General features: G+C 41.5%; 1 protein-coding gene across 1 annotated transcript in view; it reads left to right on the forward strand.

Annotated features, from left to right (window-relative positions):
- The window catches only part of LOC136863901 (dynein beta chain, ciliary-like), a 5,220,903-nt gene that overhangs the window by 191,770 nt on the left and 5,005,208 nt on the right, over positions 1–23,925 (forward strand). Inside the window, exon 4 of the mRNA XM_068226514.1 lies at positions 19,913–20,109. Coding sequence (XP_068082615.1) covers positions 19,913–20,109 — 197 coding nt within the window. The remainder of the gene's footprint in view (positions 1–19,912; positions 20,110–23,925) is intronic.

A 23,925-nucleotide genomic window follows, 5' to 3' on the forward strand; every position in this document is an offset into this window, starting at 1 on the left:
CCTAGGTATCAGGTAGAAAAATTTTGTCCGTTTTCGAGATATTTAACATTTTGCATTTAAGCCCCAAATGTAATGAATCCAACCTGCACGGTACGTTATACTCTCTACCATAGCTAGACCTGATCATGTTACGAAGACTTGCTTTATTACAAGCTGAAACAGAGCTAATGCCAAAGAGCCTAAGTTAGAACCGAACCGTTGATCTCATCATTAGACTGTGTTTTTCTTATGATATCAAGTTCCCCATACTGCGAACCGAGGTATTGGGTAGAAACATTTTGTCCGTTTTGCTTTACGATGCACCGTTTTCTAGATATTTAACATTATGCATTTAAGCCCCAAATTTAATGAATCGAACTAGCACGACACGTTAGCCTCTATGCTAGCTTTCTTCATAAGAGCAGCAGCCATCTTGCGCAAGCACCCTTAAAGCGTCTCATAAGGAGTCGTGTATAGCCGCCATCTTGCGTCCGCCATCTTTCGCAAGCATCCTTAGGGCATCTCTAGCCATCATGTGCAAGGACCCTTAAGCCGCCTCATAAGAGCAACCGCCATCTTGCGCAAGCATCTCTAGGGCGTCTCATAAGGAGCTTTGTATAACCGCTATCTTGCGCAAGCATCCCAAAGGCATCTCATAAGAACCTATGTATAGCGGCCATCTTGCATAAGCACTTTTAAGGAGTCATGTATAGCCACCATCTCGTGCAATTAGCGTCGAGAGATGGCTGATGTAGAATTTTCCTTTTTAAATTATCCGCCACCATATTTCAAAGGTATGTACCTAAAGAGTGTAGCACTGAGCTCTATAGATTAAAGATGGTGGATGACAGCTGACAAAAAGCGCGTGAGTTTGTTTACTAAACAAGAGCACGTGGAATTTTTTCAATTTGCCGCCACCATATTTCGAAGGTATCTAGCTAAAGATGGCAGCACTGTGCTCTCTTGATTAAAGATGGCGGATGACAGCTAACAGAACTTTTCAAATTGCCCGCTACTACACAGAGCAGCACGGTAGATTAAAGATGGCGGATGAAAGCTGACGAAATTGCCCGCATGATAGCAACACAGTGCTCTAATGATTAACGATGGTGAATGACAGCTTTCAAGAGAAGCACGTGGCTTTGTTTACTAAACAAGAGCACGTAGAATTTTTCAAATTGCCGCCACCACATTTCAAAGGTAACTAGCTAAAGAGCGCAGCACTGAGGTTTGTGATGCAAGATGGCGGATGACAGCTGTCAGAAAGAAGCACGTGAGTTTGTAAAGCACGTGGAATTTGCCACCGCCACAAAGACTGCAGCACGGTGCCCTGTTGATTAAAGATGGCTGCTGTCAAGTGGAATTGCCTGCCACCACAGGTATGTAGCTAAAGTGGGCAGCACGGTGCTCTCTGGATTATAGACGGCTGCTATCAAAAATTATTTTTCAAAATATCCGCCACCACTTTTTCAAAGGTAAGTAGCTAAAGAGGGCACCACTGTGCTCTATGGATTAAAGATGGTGGATGACAGCTGTCAAAAAGCACGTGGATTTGTTTACCGATTCAAATCTCGCGCTAGTATGGTTAAGTTGGTAGCAATAAGGTTAGGCCCGTTAAGATGGCAGCACTGCGGATGACAGCTGTGATGTACCACATTTCAAAGGTAAGTAGCTAAAGAGGGCAGCACTGTGCTCTATAGATTAAAGATGGCGGATGTCAGCTGTCAAAAAAGCACATAGCTTTGTTTCCAAACAAGAGCACGTGGAATTTGCCGCCACCACATTTCAAAGGTATCTAGCTAAAGAGGGCAGCACTGTGCTCTGTTGATTAAAGATGGCGGATGACGGCTGTCAAAAAAGCGCGTGAGTTTGTTTCCAAACAAGAGCATGTAGAATTTTTCAAATTGCCGCCACCACATAGAGGGCAGCACGGTGCTCTCTTGATTAAAGATGGTTGCTGTCATGTGGAATTGCCTGCCACCACATTTCAAAGGTATCTAGCTAAAGAGGGCAGCACGGTGCTCAAAGATGGCTGCTGTCAAAAAGCATTTTTCAAATTATCCGCCACCACATTTCAAAGGTAAGTAGCTAAAGAGAGCACCACTGTGCTCTATAGATTAAAGATGGCGGATGACAGCTGTCAAAAAAGCAAGTGGATTTGTTTACCGATTCTAATCTCGCGCTAGTGAGGTTAAGTTGGTAGCACTAAGGTTTAGGCCCGTTCAGATGCCAGCACTGCGGATGACAGGTGACGAATTTGCAGCTACTGTGATAAAGAGGGCAGCACAGTGCCCTGTGGTTTAAAGATGGCGGATGACAGCTGTCAAGAAGCACGTGGATTTGTTTATCTCACGCTAGTGAGGTTAAGTTGGTAGCACTAAGGTTTTGGCCCGCCAAGATGGCAGCACTGCCGATGACAGGTGACGAATTTGCAGCTACTGCGATAAAGAGGGCAGCACGGTGCTCTGTAGTTCAAAGATGGCGGATGACAGCTGTCCAAAAAGCACGTGGATTTGTTTATCTCACGCTAGTTAGGTTAAGTTGGTACTACTGAGTTTTAGGCCTGTCAGGGTGGCAGTACTGAGGTTAGCGATGCGTTGTTGTCTGTCAAAAAGCACGTGGCTGTCAAAAACACGTGGATTTGTTTACCAATTCAAATCTCGCGCTAGTTAGGTTAAGTTGGTACTACTGAGGTTTAGGCCCGTCAAGATGGCAGTACTGAGGATAGCGACGCGTTGTTGTCGATGATAGCTGTCAGAAAGCACGTGGCTTTGCTTACAAATTCAAATTTCCCGCGGGTGGTGGAGGAGACCTCTGGGAGGCCTCTGGCTGTGATGGTGGTGGAGGAGGCCTCTGGGAGGCCTCTGGCTGTGGTGGTGGTGGAGGAGACCTCTGGGAGGCCTCTGGCTGTGGTGGTGGTGGAGGAGGCATCTGGGAGGCCTCTGGCTGTCGTGGTGGTGGAGGAGGCATCTGGGAGGCCTCTGGCTGTCGTGGTGGTGGAGGTGGCCTCTGGGAGCCTGCGGTGGCGGTGGCGCCCGAACTGTCCTATTATACTACTTTGAACCGTTTTTGTTGGTAAATTTGTGCGCCGGGTAGAGTCCGACAGTTTTCCTGTGTTCCTTTTCTCGGCCGATTTGCGGACTGAAATCGCCTAAGAGGATTTTAACGTCATCCTTTGGAATTTTTGACATTACTTTTTCAAGTTTGTTCCAAAATTTGTCCACGTTTTGGGGATTCTTCTTGTTGTCTATATTTGTAGGGGCGTGTGCATTTATTAATGTATATTTTTTATTGGCACACTGAATCCTCATGGTCATTAGGCGATTGCTGATGGAATTAACTTCCTAGATCGAGTTCAATGTACTTTTATGTACTACGAAGCTCATACCAAATAAAGGGGTCCTATTTAGAATCTTTTGGTCTGTTTTACTTTTGAATATACGGTAATTTACATAATCCATGGTGGCATCATCAGTAAATTGAGTTTCCTGCAGGGCAAGGATAAGAATTTTTTGCCGATCCAGTTCTGTGACTAAATTTAGTAATTTTCCTGGTTGTATCAAAGTGTTGATATTGAATGTACCAATGTATGTGGGGGTTTTGTGGGATAGTTTACCAGAGAGCTCCGACTCTCTCCCATGTTTTCGTGGTTGTCCAGGCTCCCCAGAATCCGAAGGCCTGGTTGCCGTCTCAATGCGACCGGTGGATTGGATACCTTTTTTTTTGCTAGTTGCTTTATGTCGCACCGACACAGATAGGTCTTATGGCGACGATGGGATAAGGAAGGGCTAAGTGTTGGAAGGAAGCGGCCGCGGCCTTAATTAAGGTACAGCCCCAGCATTTGCCTGGTGTGAAAATGGGAAACCACGGAAAACCATTTTCAGGGCTGCCGACAGTGGGATTCGAACCTACTATCTCCCGAATACTGGATACTGGCCGCACTTAAGCGACTGCAGCTATCGAAATCGGTGGATTGGATACCACCTGGGGTAATGTTGTTACTACGCTCACGAATCATGTTTGGCTTGTAATAGGAGATCCAGCAGTGCTGGGTGCTTAGAACCAGGGATTGTTAGTTCCTGAAGCTTGATATTGCCGCCGCACCAACAAGGTGACAGACGCGGACCAGGAAGCCGGTGGTTACCACTCAGACGCAACTGGATTTTAAACAGGCTTTTTATTACTATTCCTAAAAGCCAGGGTGCCTCTTCCATCAGTTCCGCCGTACCAATCTCCGCCTTCACTGCCCTTCACTGCCGTTGAGGTCTTCACTCGTAACCCTGAGCTGGGACCCTTACCAGAAGATACACACCGGGTGAGTGTGCTCTGGGACTCACATAGGCAGGGGCAGGGCTGCCTCCGAAGAGGGTCCTTACCTACTATTATACCGGGAGGTGCACATATAAAAGAAGCGCCTTAAGAAACGGCATCCATCGAACAAATCTTGAAACTGCTAGGGCACAAAGTTGGGACATTGATCAGATGTCAGTACTAAACAGAGGAATATGTTATTTTAAAGTTGTCTAAACTGACTGGAGTTTTGTTTTGTTTTGGTGTATCACTAGAATTTCGCACTTTTCCCCATAGATGGCTCTACTAAAAACTGAGGTCATGCACTCTGGTGCAAAGTGGTAATTAGAGAATTAAATAAGTTTTGTTTTTATAGGTTTTCTCAACTGAATTATTTTGATACTTCAAGGCTTACAACACTTCCTTCTCATCCCACCAGTGTTGGTTTTTAACGAATGATAAATTTTATGTACTTAGTTTTCAGCCAGTCATAGGCTTCTTTTAACCTTTTGATTATCCCATAAAATGAGAGGGTGTGTTCGCATTTAGTCCAGAGCCTTCTCGAAACTTCCCCTTGAGTATAACAATGCGGCTTTTTCAAGTTAACTGGTCTTATTGATCGTCGAACTTGTGAGTGTGTGTGTTAAGAGAGGAGGCGTGGTTCCTCATTCCTAGGCAGGCAGATAATAGCCACCAGTTTTCTATCTCCGCGAACTGACACGAGAGGAAGTTTCTAATATTTAACTATATAACCGCCTGTTTCTTCTTTCTCCTGAAAAATTTCATAAAGACTTAAAGTGTAAATCGGGGATAGAGAGTGCGTTACTATCTCGAAATCCCCTTCAATTTATCTTGAGGTGACTATGATTTTGTAACTGTTTTCCTCCTGTAAATCATTAATTAACTTGTCCTTCTAGTCACCTCAGTAGTTTGGGATTAGCCTCTGCATCATAGTAATGCAACCTGCTCGTCCTTTTCACGAAGGGCCAGTAGGATGGGTACTAGATACTCCTGTTTAATCTAAATTGTAAATTGTAGGTTGTGCCTAGAGAGGCCATAAATTGAAAGGTGTTGTGCAAAGTACCCTTTAGTAGGACATAAGAGTTTGGGAGCGAGTCTCCTTGGTAAAACGTTTAGAGCATGTAAGCCCTTGTGAAGTTCGATAATAGATTTCCCTGTACTATTGAGTGGAGACTTTGGAAGGCCGGATTTGTAAACGTTGGAGCAAAGTGCTCTTGAAAATTGTATTTTGGGAGATTTCTCTCCTTATCAATCTAAACAAAAATTAGAGACTTTGAAAACTTGTAAATTTGGACCTTGAAGCTCAAAACTTGTAAACAACCTATCCTTGGGTTTTCGATTCTTGTATCTAAATTGCTATTTTTGTACCTGAAAATATCTTTTGTCAATATTTAATTTTCTGAAAAGAAATGTAACCTTTATTTTGAAGTTTTAAATGAATCTTAGACTCTCGTAGATAGACCCATTTCAGCCCACACCTTCTTTCACCTCTCTCTGTCCCACGGAAACTCCGTAACAAGTGGTAGCAGAGCGTGATTGAATGGGTCTAGATAAAGCCCCCTTTGACGCCTAAACGTAGAATCCGCTCCGAACCCTAAGAATTTTCTCGGTTGCTGGAAATTACCCAAATTAGTAAGTTTTCCTCTAAACATGTCTGGTCCTCGTGAAGTCCTCGCTCCCGGGTACTTGCGCAAGGAGGAATTGATCTATGAGCTCTTCATTAGAATGGTCCAATCTGGATGCACGGTTGTGGCAGATATTGTCAAACTTAAAGAGTCATTAGAACTCCGTATTTGAATCCCAGTTTTGGGGGAAAAGAAATTAATGAGACTTTATCCACTATCACACACAAGAGAATACAGATTAGACTGTTTCATTTCTACAATCGGGATAGGGACCTATTGTCTCTAAAGTTAAAGATGATCATGCTAAGGAGGCTAGCAATTTGGTTGAACATCTGTCAGATATGTGTAATAGAGTTAGTCAGTTGTTATCTGGGGCCGCTACCTCAAAACCGACCAAGTCCCTTTAATAAACTTGGCTACTGAGGAGGATCCTAGTAAATCTTTTGAAAGTAAGAAATCTGTTGCAACTCAACAAATATCTGCCCCCATTGGAAACTAAGTCTGGTCATCCAAAAAAAAATCCACCTTTCTCTTTGACTAATTCTGTGTTTGAGCATTCTCAACCTCCTATGGCGTCACATATTATCTCACCCGGTTTCAGATGTTTGCCTCATCCATTGGCTATGTTGCTTAAGTGCAATTCAAAATTTTCTGTACACTCAAGTAATGAAGTCATTTCCTCCCTAAGGTTCTTAGCACATTTTCAAGACCATGCGCTAGTGTTTACCCTCCCTCATTCCCAAATACTTCAAATAGTCTATGCTTATTCTGTAGGCGTCCTTTCGTACAAAATACTTAAAGCCATAGCGTATCGATCATCTATAGAAGAATTTCACGCCCATCTCCTGGCAATCTTTATTCCGGCTAGAGAAATGTAATCACTAATCCAAAAGTTCTACTTAGGGTACGGCGCTTGGATGAAAACCTAGCAGACTTTATCCAAGATATTAAGTTTTACAACAGGGTATTCGTTCTTCATTTCTCTGAAGACCAAATAGTGCAAACGATTGTCGAAGGCATCTCTCCGCCCTATAGGTCGTATCTATGTTTTGCATCCCGACCTCAAACCTTCTCGGAATTAGAGGCGATGATGTAAGGTGTAAGGCACGCTGACACATTATGCGTTGCTAGGGAGCCCCCTCCGTCCTCTAACAGTTCTCGGCCACCACCTCGCCGAACATTTTCAACTCGCAATGCTGGTGTAACAACAGAACATCATCGCAACAAATGTCCCTTGATAAAACCTAGTGGGACTAAGAAAGGAGCAGGTCCATCCCAAGGTTGCTTTAAATGCGGCTCATTTGCTCCCTTTACCAACAATTGCACTAATTTCAATAGCACACTCTCTTGCTCAAATTCTGGTGCTATCTCCGCTAACCCTGATTATAGAATATGACTAGTGTCATCGACTGAGTGAGCATGTTCACTTTCCCGAGGCTCAGCCCCCTTTAAACCAAGTAAAAATCCTGTTTCTCGTAATTTGTCATATGAAGGCCCTAGTGAATGTCTTAGGATTGCGGCAGAGAGGCATGCATTCGTGCCATTTATGAAAATTGAATTAAACCATGAACTCGTCACTGCTCTATTAGACTCAGGGTGAAGGATTTCCATAAATTCGGACGAATGGTATTCTAAGTTAAAGCTGCTTGTAAGTTTCGGGACTATTGTCCCTCTCTTGTTAAATATGTTTCGGGTAACTGATCTCCACTACGAATTCTAGGTTTCGTTTGGGCTAACGTTCGTATTTCAAAATTCACATGAAAAATGAAATTGCTTGTCGCTAAACAATTGTCTTGCCCTGTAATATTGGAGGCCGATTTCATTTCTTCTACTAGTCTTGTGCTCGACATTCATAGCAAGTAATGTAATTCTGTGTCATGTTTATCTATTTCGCCTACCCAGGCATCTATCTGAGGATCAGGCTGAAAGTATTAGAACAGGGGCAGCCAACTGCGTGTAATTGTGATGTCAGGTAACACGTCACACACTCTGCTCGGGCAGCGAAACGAAGTACTTGATACTGTAACTGAGAAGTAAAAGGCTAGAGGGGCGAGGGGAAATACAACGTCATTCGTAGGGGGAGGCCCAATGGCTGCAGGTACAATACGGCATGTGTAGTACATATTTCTCTCTACATATTTTATTGTAACGTAACTTAAGAAGTATAAAGCAACTTTATTTCTACATATACAAACTAAACCGGTTTTCTGTCGGTGCATGTTCGGAGCCGATATTGAACGAAAAACTGCTGTGTTTCACAATATCATGAACTTTTAAAAAGAGTGCTAATAGTAACAAACAGTACAGTTTTACAACAAAAATAGTAACATACGTTTTACCTCATGATATCGATACTCAGTTCCCACTCGTGGGTTTCCATTTTTTTGTAGTCTTTTTTCGTTGACTAGTTTTTCAATATTTGGAGTTAATGTTTGAGAAATACTAAGTTTAAGAGCATACTTCAAATTGTGATCTGGCAACTGGCTTCTCTGTTTTGGTTTGATTGTTTTTAAAATAGGAAAGAGAACCGAAAATACTCAACATTCTTGCTGCAAACCTATGCAATCGGGGAAACTTTTGTTTTTGTGAAAAATGTCTATAAAAGTTACAGAAATCCTTCTTATTTACAAATTTATCTCTTAGTTTTCTGTCACACTGTAAATCTATTAACTCTAGTTGTAGGTCTGGATCAACGTTATCTGCAACAACTGAATATGGCGTGGTTAAAAGTTGAAAATCTGTTTCCAGACACTCCTAATTGTTAAATCTAGTATCAAATTCCAAATGAAGGTTTTTTTATGATTTTGACATACCTACCAACATCCCCAGCCGTAGCACAATCAAACACAGTAAGCAGTTTTTGAAAATCTGGAATAGTTCTGTTCATGAACTGACGCTCCCACAGACACAATTTTAATTAGAACGATTTCACTCTATCAAACATTTCTGTAATTATTAAACCCTTTCCCTGGAGAGAAACATTCAGAATGTTCAAATGACCTGTTAAATCCACAAATCCACCTGCGATCTTGTAGTTCGGGGACTGGCACATATTGTTGCTCCATTAATGTAGCTATATCTTGTCGTAGTTGAAAAAAAGCATCGAGTACTTTGCCTCGACTAAGCCAGTGAACCGCACAATGATAAGACAAATGACCAAGTTCACTGTCACTTTCTGCTAGGAATTCCTCGAATTGCCGATGACGTAAGGCCCTTGATCTTATGAGGATAGTAATTATAATCACTGCGGTCACTACGTTGTTGAGTTCAATGCCTTTCGCAAGTAGATTTTCTAAATGCATGATGCAGTGAATTGGAACAAGTGCATGAGCTATATTGAGAGTCTTCATTTGTTTTATTATGAGCCCAACTACTCCAGAATTGCGTCCTTCCATAGAAGGTGCACCATCTTTTTCTATTGAAACTAGTTTGTTCCATGGCTAGGAAGCATTTTCAACAACACTTACAATGCAGTTGAAAATGTAGATGCCTTTCGCGGTATTCTTCATAGGCACTAAATCCAGAAGTTCCTCCCAAATTGTAAGATATTCGTCAACCCCTCGTATGAAAACGGCTAGTTGGGCCGTGTCAGAAATATCTGTGCTCTCGTCAATTGCTAAGGAGTATGCCCGGAAGCTTTTTGTCAGTTCTAATAAATTGTAGGTGGACGTCATCAGATAGGTGTTGAATTCTTCTCGACACTGTGTGCGCGGACAAGCTGGTAGCTTCGAACTCTTCAATGATATTTGGACGAAACTACTCACCTGCTAGAATTAAACATTACTTTACGAATTCACCATCACTACACGGTTCAGGTTCCTTTGCAATTAAATATGAAATTTTATAACTCAGTCGAACTGCTGACTCACTGATCGAATGCTCGACAGGGTTATTTAATTTACCTTTTAGTTCTGTAATTACACGCACCCTTTCCTCGCCTTGATACCGATCATAATCTACAGCGTGGTACAAACTGTAGTGGCGTTGTAAATTATATCTTTTTACATACTGGAGCTCTGTTCTACAAACTAAACATTTAGCCGTATCATTCCTATCATTTTCGAAAAATAAATATAGATCTTCCAATAAAAATAAAAAGATCGGAGGGGTAGGTAGCTTGTCGCACCGTGATGTGCCCGGTTCATCCATACTTATGTACTGTACTGTGCCACTACCACCACCACTACGTATGGCGCTACACGTGTTTACTACAAAGCAAGGCTGTCTCTTAGTCTCACTCTACGACAGCGTCTCCCCACCTTCTGCGCTCACACGTCACATGGGCCCTCTTACACTACACGCCAACCAGTTGGCTGACCCTGTATTAGAAGGCTGTGTCAGTCCTTTGCTGACGTATTTTCTGATACACTTGGAGTTACTGACCTTATTGAATGTAATATCGAGTTAACAGATTCGAATCAGGTTAGATTCCCGCCTAAAATTGAAGGCTCTTAAGGAAACCATCGATCAGGTGTTAAAGGATGGTATTATTCGATCTTCTAAGACGGCGTATTCATCGCCCATTTTTCTTGTGCCTAAGCCCCAAGGTGGCTGCAGGTCTGTGATTGATTACAGAGCTTTGAATCGTAAGGTGGTCTTACAATCTGTGCCCTTTCCTGATCATCATTCGTGTTTTTCATGTTTTTGCTCATTTTTCTTGTGCCTAAGCTCAAGGTGGTTTCAGGTCTATGATTGATTACGGAGCTTTGAACCGTAAGGGGGGTGTTACAATCTGTGCCCCTCCCTGATCTTCATTCGTGTTTTTCATGGTTTCGGAAAGCCAAGTTCTTTACTGTCCTCGATCTTAATCAGGCCTATAACCAGATACCTCTAGCAGAAGAATAGAAATATCTAACGGCTTTCGCCACGGATTGGAACCTGTATGAGTACAACCTATTGCATTTCGTGGTCCCCACGGGGGCAGCTGTTCTTACTAGACTGCTAGATAGGGTCTTCTCGGACATCAAATTTGAATATCCATATAACTCCCTTGATGATGTCATTGTGTTTACTGAGACCTTTGAAGAACACCCAGATCATCTAAAGGATGTACTCAATCGCCTTCGTAAGCCTGGTTTGACTGTGAAATTTTCTAAGGCAGCCTTTCCATTGATCATTCCAGAACGCAGGCTCTCCAGGATTTCAAACGTCCTAAGGGCATCAAAGGCATTACCAGGTTTATAGGCATGGTGAATTTCTTCCGAACTTCGCTAACAGAGCTTACTGCGTAGGAGGGGTGCCGAATTTGAATGGGGCCCGTCTCAGCAAGCCGCTTTTGAAGATCTGAAATTAGCTCTTTGTAACGTCCCTGTATTAGCCATGCCAGATTTCTCTAAGAAATTAATTGGCCAAACTGACGCCTTGTCATCGGCACCCATGATGTTTTGTGCCGTTAAGAATGCAGCACTGAGGTTAACGATCGTCTGTTGTTTAAGGCTGTTGTTTAGGGATGGCGGATGACAGCTGTCAAAGCACGTGGCCTTGTTTACAAAAAGAGCACGTGGAATTTTTCAAATTGCCAGCCAGCACATGCCAAAGGTGGCACCCATAATTTTAGTGCAGCCGTGAGTGCAGCACTGAGGTTAGCGATGCGTTGTTGTTTAAATAAGGCGGATGACAATTGTCAAAAAGCACGTAGTTGTCAAAAAGCACGTGTCTTTGTTTACAAAATCAAATCTCGCACCAACATTCAAATTTCCCGCCAAAATTCATATTTCCCGCGCTGTGGCGTCAGCATCACGTGACCCGCTCCTCGGACTCTGTTTGCCCGCCGAAGGACCCCCGAGCGTGTAGAACGTAGATAACGGGAAGTCAGCATGGTATTTACTTCGAGGTGTTTGTGTGTGTGTGTGTGTGTGTGTGTGTGTGTGTGTGTGTGTGTGTGTGTGTGTGTGTGTGTATCAGCTGTTTGTATGAATGAAGTGGATTTTCCGGGTCATGTCTGTAGACACGTGTGGGGCGTGGAGTGCTTTCTGGAGTGAGCGCGCTGTACTGCTTCGCACGTGAGTCATGTCAGTCGTTGTATATGTGATGCCATGGGTGTTTTTGCTGGTAAAAGTCAAGGGATAATTCAGACCTGCCGAATAGAAAGGTCATATAAAAAGTTGTATTTGTAAAATAGAGTCATCGCAGGCGGGCATGTGCCATGAAGTGACTTGCGGTAGCACGGTAACATGTTCCAACGGCGTGTGGGTGAACGTGTGTAACAGTGCTTGTAGGGTTATATGTGAGGATACACTTGGTATTGGGTGACACCAGGTGAATAATGCTATCTTATATTGAAAAGCGTGTGGTTGCGCTATACGTTTTTATGTGCCATTTTAAGCTGGTGTAGACAATCTTAAAACTGATGAACGCTTCAGTGTGAAGAAATCAGAGGGGAAGTTGTGTTGTTGTATTATAGGTATTGTTTTAGTAATTGAGTAAGGTATGATTTTCTATGCAAGTTGAAGGACAGTTGAACACTCGAGAGCGTGTAGGCTGAGATATATTTATACATGGTTGGCTTGTTAAAGTCGGGTAAATAATGTGTGTCGGTCTAGATAGAGGTGACACCACATGATAGACTGGTGCAAGATGAACTGAATGAGACGTCGAGATGAGTGTAAATTTCACAAGCTGTGGATGATGATTCGCACACTGGTATATTTTCTATGATATATATATATATTCACTATCCTTCCCCTGCGAACCATGTGACCTTGCCGCGGTGGGGAGGCTTGCGTGTCCCATTGAAACAGATCACCGAGCCGCAGGTGCAACCATATCGGATGGGTATCTGTTGAGAGATCAGACTAACGAATGGTTCATCGAAAGGGGAGTAGCAGCCTTTCGGTAGTTGAAAGGGCGGCAGTCTAGATGATTGACTGATACGGCCTTGTAATAATACTCAACATCGCTTAGCTGTTTTGATACTGCTACACGGCTGAAAGCAACGGGAAACTACAGCCGTAACTACCTCCTGAGGACATGCAGCTCTCTCTGTACGAATGATGTACTGATGATGGTTTCCTCCCGGGTAAAATATTCCGGAGGTAAACTAGTCCACCATTTGGGTCTCCGGGTGGGGTCTACACGAGAGGGGGCGATCATCAGGAAGATGGATACTGACATTCAGCGAGTCGGGGCGTGGAATGTTAGAAGTATGAATCGTTGTGGTAGGTTAGAGAATCTGAAAAGGGAGATGGATAGGCAAAAGTTAGATGTAGTTTGTATAAGAGAAGTACGTTGGCAGGAAGAACAGGATTTTTGGTCAGGCGACTACCGAATTATCAACACAAAATCAAACAGGGGAAATGCAGGAGTTGGTTTAATAATTAATAAGAAAATAGGGCAGCGGGTAAGCTACTACGACCAGCATAGTGAAAGAATTATTGTCGTCAAGATAGACACCAAACCAATGCCCACCACAATAGTGCAGGTCTATATGCCTACTAGTTCAGCGGATGATGAGGAAATCGAAAGAACATATGAAGAGATATAAGATTTAATACAATATGTAACAGGCGACGAGAATGTAATTGTGATGGGAGACTGGAATGCAGTGGTAGGCCAAGGAAGAGAAGGTAATACAGTAGGAGAACTTGGATTGGGACAAAGGAACGAAAGAGGAAGTCGGCTGGTTGAATTCTGCACTGACCACAATTTAGTCCTCGCCAATACTTGGTTCAAACACCACAAACGACGGCTTCATGCGTGGACGAGACCTGGAGACACGGGAAGGTATCAAATAGACTTCATTATGATTAGGCAGAGATTCAGAAATCAGGTGTTGGATTGCAAAACTTTCCCAGGAGCAGACGTGGACTCTGACCACAACTTGTTGGTCATGAAATGCCATCTGAAGTTGAAGAAATTGAAGAAAGGAAAAAAATGCTAAAAGATGGGATCTAGACAAGTTGAAAGAAAAGAGTGTGAGGGATTGTTTCAAGGAACATGTTGCACATGGGCTAAATGAAAACGCTGAAGGAAACACAAAAGAGGAAGAGTGGAGGGTCATGAAAAATGAAGTCAGTAGGGCTGCTGAAGAAATGTTAGGAAGGAAGAAAAGATCAACTAAGAATCAGTGGATAACTCAGGAGATACTAGACCTGATTGACGAACGACAAAAATACAAGAATGCTAGAAATGAAAAGGGCAGAAAAGAATACAGGCGATTAAAGAATGAAGTGGATAGAAAGTGCAAGGTTACTAAGGATGAATGGCTGAAGGCGAAGTGAAAGGATGTCGAAGGTTGTATGGTCCTGGGAAAGGTAGATGCTGCACACGGGAAAATTAAAGAAAATTAAGATGCAAATAAGGAACAAGAAGAGGCTGTTGATGCTGATGAAACGGGAGACCCCATTTTGAGGTCAGAGTTTGACAGAGCTGTGAGTGACCTAAATAGGAACAAGGCACCTGGAATTGATGACATTCCTTCTGAATTACTGACTGCCTTAGGAGAAAGCAGCGTGGCAAGGTTATTCCATTTAGTGTGTAAGATGTATGAGACAGGAGAAGTCCCATCCGATTTTCGGCAGAATGTTGTTATACCTATTCTCAAGAAAGTCGATGCTGACAGATGTGAAAACTACCGCACCATTAGTTTAGTATCTAATGCCTGAAAAATTCAACACGTATTATTTACATAAGAATGAAAAAAACAAGTTGAAGCTGAGTTAGGGGAAGATCAATTTGGCTTCAGAAGAAATTTTTTTTTGCTAGGGGCTTTACGTCGCGCCGACACAGTTAGGTCTTATGGCGATGATGGGATAGGAAAGGCCTAAGAGTTGGAAGGAAGTGGCCGTGGCCTTAATTAAGGTACAGCCCCAGCATTTGCCTGGTGTGAAAATGGGAAACCACGGAAAACCATCTTCAGGGCTGCCGATAGCGGGATTCGAACCTACTATCTCCCGGATCCAAGCTCACAGCCGCGCGCCTCTACGCGCACGGCCAACTCGCCCGGTCAGAAGAAATGTAGGAACACGTGAAGCAATCCTGACTTTACGTCTAATGTTAGAGGATCGAATCAAGAAGGACAAGCCCACATACATGGCATTCGTAGATCTAGAAAAGGCATTCGATAATGTTGATTGGACCAAGCTATTTATGATTCTGAAGATGATAGGGATCAGATACCGAGAACGAAGAATTATCTACAATCTGTATAAAAATCAGTCTGCAGTGATAAGAATCGAGGGCTTTGAAAAAGAAGCAGCAATCCAGAAAGGAGTGAGGCAAGGCTGCAGTTTGTCCCCTCTCCTTTTCAATGTTTACATAGAACAGGGAGTAAAGGAAATCAAAGAGGAATTTGGAAAGGGAATCACAATCCAAGGAGAGGAAATCAAAACCTTGAGATTTGCCGAAGATATTGTTATTTTATCTGAGACTGCAGAAGATCTCGAGAAGTTGCTGAGTGGTATGGATGAAGTCTTGGGTAAGGAGTACAAGATGAAAATAAATAAGTCCAAAACAAAAGTAATGGAGTGCAGTCGAACGAAGGCAGGTGATGCAGGAAATATTAGATTAGGAAATGAAGTCTTAAAGGAAGTAGATGAATATTGTTACTTGGGTAGTAAAATAACTAACGATGGCAGAAGTAAGGAGGACATAAAATGCAGACTAGCACAAGCAAGGAAGAACTTTCTTAAGAAAAGAAATTTGCTCACTTCAAATATTGATATCGGAATTAGAAAGATGTTTTTGAAGACTTTCGTGTGGAGCGTGGCATTGTATGGAAGTGAAGTGAAACATGGACGATAACTAGCTCAGAAAGAAAGAGAATAGAAGCTTTTGAAATGTGGTGTTACAGAAGAATGCTGAAGGTGAGATGGATAGATCGAATCACGAATGAAGAGATACTGAATCGAATTGGTGGGAGGAGATCGATTTGGCTAAATTTGACGAGAAGAAGAGATAGAATGATAGGACACATCTTAAGACACCCAGGACTTTTTCAGTTGGTTTTTGAAGGAAGTGTAGATGATAAGAACGGTAGGGGTAGACCAAGGTACGAATATGACAAGCAGATTAGAGCAGATGTAGGATGCAGTAGTTACGTAGAAATGAAAAGATTAGCACAGGATAGGGTGGCATGGAGAGCTGCATCAAACCAGTCTATGGACTGATGACTTAAACAACAACACATTCACTATTAACGTTCATCATCATTATTTATGTAATTGGTACTTTAAGGACGAGAAATATTTCTTAATTGTAACATACTGGTTGTAACGTTAAGACAGTAGGTCTTGCGCTAACATGCTAATTTGTGTCTCGCAATAGTCCAGGAACAGCAGGTTAATTTTGGACGGTTCTTGGAAACGTGCGCAAATGTACGAGGGAGCTACATAATTTGTTTTGTTGGCACGCTAATTAACCTCACATCACGTGCTTCTATCAGGAGGGCTCTTTCTGTCTAGGACAGACACTACTTCTACAGTATATTGGCAGGGTGGCGTCGTACGGAATCTCTCATTGGAAGGACTCGTCGTGTGACATCCAGGGAGGAAGTGAAAATGTGAAGATGGTTTATATAGAACTACACTGCGAGTTGAATAATTATTCTGCATCCAGCTTTCTTGAGTGTCCATTCTCAGGTAGTCCCCGGCTTTTAGAGAATCACTCAGTTATCTGAGTGCATCGCTTATGATGTGCTTACATTCAATATTTCTTATTGGCTCTGTGAGACTTACTCAGATTATTTAGAAAGCGAAGTTCATATAATATAGAAAGAGTGGATCTTTTAGCCCTCTCTATCCAATTAATTGCGAAGTGGAATTTCATATTGTGAGGCTGGTACTAAGTTTTTGGTACCTAGAAAAATAGGGAGTGATAGACTGAGGATGGAATCCATTCTATGAAGCAGATGCCGAGGATGATGCTGTTGGAGGAAGGACGAAAACTATCAACCACGGAAGCAGACGACGAGAAGATCAACCTCTGGTGAATATTAATTAACCCTGTTGTCGCGAGTCCTTGCCTGTAGAGTTTAATTAATTTTCAATTTTGGGAATAACTCGTTGTTACCTAATGTCATCCTTTTATGTAATACATTTTTTGTATTTCTTTAAATAATTTACTTTTTAGTAGGTTCCCTATGTTTTGTCATATGGTATTCATGGTTAGTATACTTATACCTCACGACCTGGATAGTCTCATAAAATTAAGTTTAGTATTATTTATATCAAAATTCGGTTTCAAATTCCATTTAATTTCGAAGCCTGGTGCCCAAATTGCAATTGCTCTTAATTATCCTTATCGTAACTCGTGGGCATGTTGCCCTGGAGGAGCAAGGTCGTAACGACAATTTATCTTTCCAGAATTTAGTTCTGTATTAGGTGTATGGTCAACCTATATCACACTTCGATGATCATCATGTGAACATTACTTGAATAGAAATCAACAAACTTCACACGTCTTGCATACATAAAGCCTTAAGATGGCCTCTTTTAAAATCACAGATAGCGCCTGTGTATTTAGACCCCTCCAAAATAGAAACGGGAGGGCATCTGACCGTAAAACTGGGCCAAATATTGAAACTATGTAGTTATGCTCCTCAAAAATTGCATCGGGAAAGGCATCCATCCGTAAAACTGAACCCAGGATGACACCAGTGCAGTTAGGCCCTTTGAAAAATGTCGCCTGTGAGGAGGGAAGGGCATCTGACCGTAAAACATAGGTCAAGCTAGCGACTATGTAGTTATGCCCCAAAATGGGGTCGGGAAAAGCATCTCTCCGTAAAACTTGGCGCTATATAGTTAGGTCCTTCTAAATAGCGGCGAGAATGGTATCTGTCCGTAAAACTGAGCCAAGATGGCGACAATGTAGTTTGGCCCGTCCAAATGTTGACGGGATGGGCATCTGATCATAAAACTGGTCCTCAGGTGGCGATTGTGTAGTTAGGCCCCTCCAAGATGGCGTCGGGAGGTGCATCTGTCTATTAACTGTGTCCTGTGTAGTTAGGCGGTCCGAGATGACGTCGGAAAGGGCATCTTGCCATAAAACTAGGTTAGGCATTAGGAAATACGTGCCCCCTCTGGTGTGTGGATAAAAATTGTTACGGGAATGTCATCCGATCGTAAAACTGTGCCCTGTGTAATTAGGCCCCTTCAAGATGGCGTCGGGGAGGGCATCAAGCTGTAAAACAAGGCCCTGTGTAGTTAGCCACCTCCATGAGGTTAGGTGTGCTCTCTTATACGAATCCCCCATTGCCCTACTACTCAAGATATCGTCGCGAGAATCCCCATTGCCCTACTACACAAGGTGACGCCGGGAATGGCATCTAGCCGTAAAAGTGCGGTTAGGCCCCTCCATGAGGTTAGGGTTGAGCTCTTAAACGAATCCACAATGCCCAACTACTCAATATGGCGTCACGAGAATCCCCATTGCTCTACTCCACAAGATGGTGTCGGAAAAGGTATGTAACCGTAAATGTGAGGTTAGGCCCCTCCATAAGTTTAGGCTTGCTCTCTTACACGAATCCATTTTGCCCTACTACTCAAGATGGTGTTGCGAGAAGCCATATTGCCCTACTATTCAAGATGGCGTCGGAAGGGCATCTAGCCTTTAAAGTGAAGTTATACTCCTCCAGGATGGCGACTATTGCCATCGGGAAGGGTATATGCCCGTAAAATTGAGGTTAGATCCCTCCCAGGTAGCGACTGTGTGGTTAGGCTTGCTCTCTTATGAAAAATCCACGTCGGGACGGGCTACTAGCCGTAAAAGTGTGGTTAATCCCTACCTAATAGCGCCTGTGAAGTTAGGCTCGCTCTCTTATGCTTAATCGGCGAATCGGCATTGCAAAACTACTATACTAAGGGTCAATGACATCGGATGAGTACGGGCATAGGTACACTACTAGGGGTCAATGACCACGGGTGCTGACTCAGCACAAAAAATGATGTCGAGGTGGTTTAGAACTCGCCCAGCCCTACTACTGACCCTGAGGGCATAAAAAATGCTGACTCGGCAAATGAGCAGTGGCGACTGCTGATTTTCTGAACAATAATTGTAATACTATTTACGTTGTAATATAGTAGGTTGTAAACTACTTATAGGATTTTGTTCAAATACACAAAGACACCAAAATATTCTGAGATGGACAGAAGACAATGGTATGATGGCAAACGAGATAAAAATCCATGTTTCACAATTAGGAAATATTCCTCTCAATTTCGATATTCGCGTTGAAGCGGTGATGGCCCGTCACGGGGATCACTGTAAGTACGTAGGTGTTAATATAAGGAATGATTTTCACTGAGGTGGTCATATTACCGTTGATGTAAAGAAAGAACACATTTCTCTTATATGGTTATGAGAAGAAAGGCTTGGAATGCCATTCGTATATATATATAAGATTGTGTGGAGCTTTTCTATATAGGAAAGATCAAAATATGAAGATAAATTTTGAATTTACGAAGAAAAATTGGGGAAAATGTTCATGTATAGGTGAACGTAAATATTCGATACATTTCCTGGATAACTCACGGTGTACTCTATAAGGGCCTAGACCTCAAAAGGAAACCTGACACCCGATGTTCCAAACAGAACAATTGCTTGAGGGTGGCTAGGTGAGAAGTGCATAAATTAAAAAGACATTTAATTATTTCTCCAGTTAATGAGCAGTGGAGTGAATGATCGTAGAAATCTCTCATTTTGACACTCATCATGTACATCTCTTTGTCATTACTTTAAACAATGTGATTGACTTGCGTTCCTCTTATATTTACATTGTATTGTTTAATTTTGCTGCTATAAACATGTTCGGTTGATATGAATATTCTTCCCATCAACATCCTACCAAAGACCTCCGAGCAGACGAAATGAAAATACTAAGAAATTAAATAACTGGAAATTGCAACCTATAAACGAACTATGCAAAGTGACATGCAAAAATCACTTTTCTTGTACAAAGGGCTTCCTTATTATAGGAATAGACGTATGGTATTTGATATATCTAGGAATATCTTGGTTCACACACATCACGAGGTGAGTAACAATGATGACTACTGTTGTAGGGATTTGTACCGCTGTTGTCAAACCCGGGAAATTATATGGAATGGCCACCTGTAATAGTTCAAGATATCCAGAAACATCTTCACAGTTTGAAGACAATAGTGTATCAAGTGAAGGCTCAGGTGAGCGGAAGAACAGTGCTGCCCATGCCAGTTGGTGTAGAACGGATTAACTCCGCAGTTAAGGAACTCCTGGAGAGGTACGTTTCGATTACAGCTTTATATATGTAGAGAATCCACCATTTCACTATTAAAGGATATTCCCATTGGAGACGACTGTACTGTTTAACCTAGTCAAAACTCAAAACTTACAAAATGTTACAAATAGATGTAAGAAACTGTATAGGGATTAAATTTTGTCATAGCATTTTCTTACATTCATATGTACATACGTACATACATACATACATACATACATACATACATACATACATACATATATACATGCATGCATACATACATACATGCATGCATACATCCATGCATACTTACATACATACATGCATACATACATACATACATACATACATACATACATACATACATACATACATACATACATACATGCATACATACATACATACATACATACATACATGCATGCATACATACATACATAAGAGGTAAACACATACATACATACATACATACATACATACATACATACATACATACATACATACATGCGTACATACATACATACATACATACATACATGCATACATACATGCCTGCATACATACATACAAACATACATACATACATACATACATACATACATACATACATACATACATACATACATACATACATACATACATACATGTTGTTTGAGTCATCAGTCCATAGACTGGTTTGATGCAGCTCTCCATGCCACCCTATCCAGTGCTAACCTTTTCATTTCTACGTAACTACTGCATCCTACATCTGCTCTAATCTGCTTGTCATATTCATATCTTGGTCTACCCCTACCGTTCTTACCCCCTACACTTCCTTCAAAAACCAACTGAAAAAGTCCTGGGTGTCTTAAGATGTGTCCTATCATTCTATCTCTTCTTCTCGTCAAATTTAGCCAAATCGATCTCCTCCCACCAATTCGATTCAGTATCTCTTCATTCGTGATTCGATCTATCCATCTCACCTTCAGCATTCTTCTGTAACACCACATTTCAAAAGCTTCTATTCTCTTTCTTTCTGAGCCAGTTTTCGTCCATGTTTCACTAGCATACAATGCCACGCTCCACACGAAAGTCTTCAAAAACATCTTTCTAATTCCGATATCAATGTTTGAAGTGAGCAAATTTCTTTTCTTAAGAAAGCTCTTCCTTGCTTGTGCTAGTCTGCATTTTATGTCCTCCTTACTTCTGCCATCGTTAGTTATTTTACTACCCAAGTAACAATATTCATCTACTTCCTTTAAGACTTCATTTCCTAATCTAATATTTCCTGCATCACCTGCCTTCGTTCGACTGCATTCCATTACTTTTGTTTTGGACTTATTTATTTTCATCTTGTACTCCTTACCCAAGACTTCATCCATACCATTCAGCAACTTCCCGAGATCTTCTGCAGTCTCAGATAAAATAACAATATCATCGACAAATCTCAAGGTTTTGATTTCCTCTCCTTGGACTGTGATTCCCTTTCCAAATTCCTCTTTGATTTCCTTTACTGCCTGTTCTATGTAAACATTGAAAAGGAGAGGGGACAAACTGTAGCCTTGCCTCACTCCTTTCTGGATTGCTGCTTCTTTTTCAAAGCCCTCGATTCTTATCACTGCAGATCGATTATTATACAGATTGTAGATAATTCTTCGTTCTCGGTATCTGATCCCTATCATCTTCAGAATCATAAATAGCTTGGTCCAATCAACATTATCGAATGCCTTTTCTAGATCTACGAATGCCATGTACGTGGGCTTGTCCTTCTTGATTCGATCCTCTAAGATCAGACGTAAAGTCAGGATTGCTTCACGTGTTTATACATTTCTTCTGAAGCCAAATTGATCTTCTCCCAACTCAGCTTCAACTTGTTTTTCCATTCTTCTCTAAATAATACGTGTTAAAATTTTGCAGGCATGAGATACTAAACTAATGGTGCGGTAGTTTTCACACCTGTCAGCACCGGCTTTCTTGGGAATAGGTATAACAACATTCTGCCGAAAATCGGATGGGACTTCTCCTGTCTCATACATCTTGCACACTAAATGAAATAACCTTGCCATGCTGGTTTCCCCTAAGGCAGTCAGTAATTCAGAGGGAATGTCATCAATTCCAGGTGCCTTGTTCCTATTGAGGTCACTCACAGCTCTGTCAAACTCTGACCTCAAAATTGGGTCTCCTTTTTCATCAGCATCAACAGCATCTTCATGTTCCAGAACCAAATTATGTACATCTTTACCTTGATACAACTGTTGGATATGCTCCTGCCATCTTTCTGCTTTGGCTTCTTTCCCTAGAAGTGGTTTTCCATCTGAGCTCTTAATATTCATACACCTAGATTTCCTTTCTCCAAAGGTTTCCTTGATGTTCCTGTATGCAGCATCTACCTTTCCCAGGACCATACAACCTTCGACATCCTTGCATTTTTCCTTCAGCCATTCTTCCTTAGCTACCTTGCACTTTCTATCCACTTCATTCTTTAATCGCCTGTATTCTTTTCTGCCCTCTTCATTTCTAGCATTCTTGTATTTTCGTCGTTCATCAATCAGGTCTAGTATCTCCTGAGTTATCCACTGATTCTTAGTTGATCTTTTCTTCCTTCCTAACATTTCTTCAGCAGCCCTACTGACTTCATTTTTCATGCCTCTCCACTCTTCCTCTATAGTGTTTCCTTCAGCCTTTTCATTTAGTCCTTGTGCAACATGTTCCCTGAAACAATCCATCACATTCTTTTCTTTCAACTTATCTAGATCCCATCTTTTTGCATTCTTTCCTTTCTTCAATTTCTTCAACTTCAGATGGCATTTCATGACCAACAAGTTGTGGTCAGAGTCCACGTCTGCTCCTGGGAACGTTTTGCAATCCAACACCTGGTTTCTAAATCTCTGCCTAATCATAATGAAGTCTATTTGATACCTTGCAGTGTCTCCAGGTCTCGTCCATGTATACAGCCGTCGTTTGTGGTGTTTGAACCAAGTATTGCCAAGCACTAAATTATGGTCAGTGCAGAATTCAAGCAGCCGACTTCCTCTTCATACATACATACATACATACATACATACATACATACATACATACATACATACATACATACATACATACATACATACATACATACATACATACATACATACATACATACATACATGCATACATACATGCATACATACATACATACATACATACATACATACATACATACATACATACCTGGTAAATACATAGACATACATACATACATACATACATAAATACATACACATATGCATACATACATACATGCATACATACATGCGTAGATACATACATGCATACATGCATACATACATACATACATAAATACATACATACATACACACATACATACATACGAGGTAAATACATACATACATGCATACATACATACATACATGCATACGCACATACATGCATACATACATACATACATACATACATACATACATGCATACATACATACATACATGCATACATACCTACATACATACATACATACATACATACATACATACATACATACATACATACATACATACATACATACATGCATAAATACATGCATACATACATACATGCATACACACATACATACATACATACATACATACATACATACATACATACATACATACATACATACATACATACATACATGCATACATACATACGAGGTAAATACATACATACATACATACATACATACATACATACATACATACATACATACATACATGCATACATACATGCATGCATGCATACATTCATACATACATACATACATACTTACACACATACATGCATACATATATACAGACATACATGCATACATACATGCAT

Source organism: Anabrus simplex, chromosome 2 (genome assembly GCF_040414725.1).
Source record: "Anabrus simplex isolate iqAnaSimp1 chromosome 2, ASM4041472v1, whole genome shotgun sequence".
Taxonomy (NCBI): domain Eukaryota; kingdom Metazoa; phylum Arthropoda; class Insecta; order Orthoptera; family Tettigoniidae; genus Anabrus; species Anabrus simplex.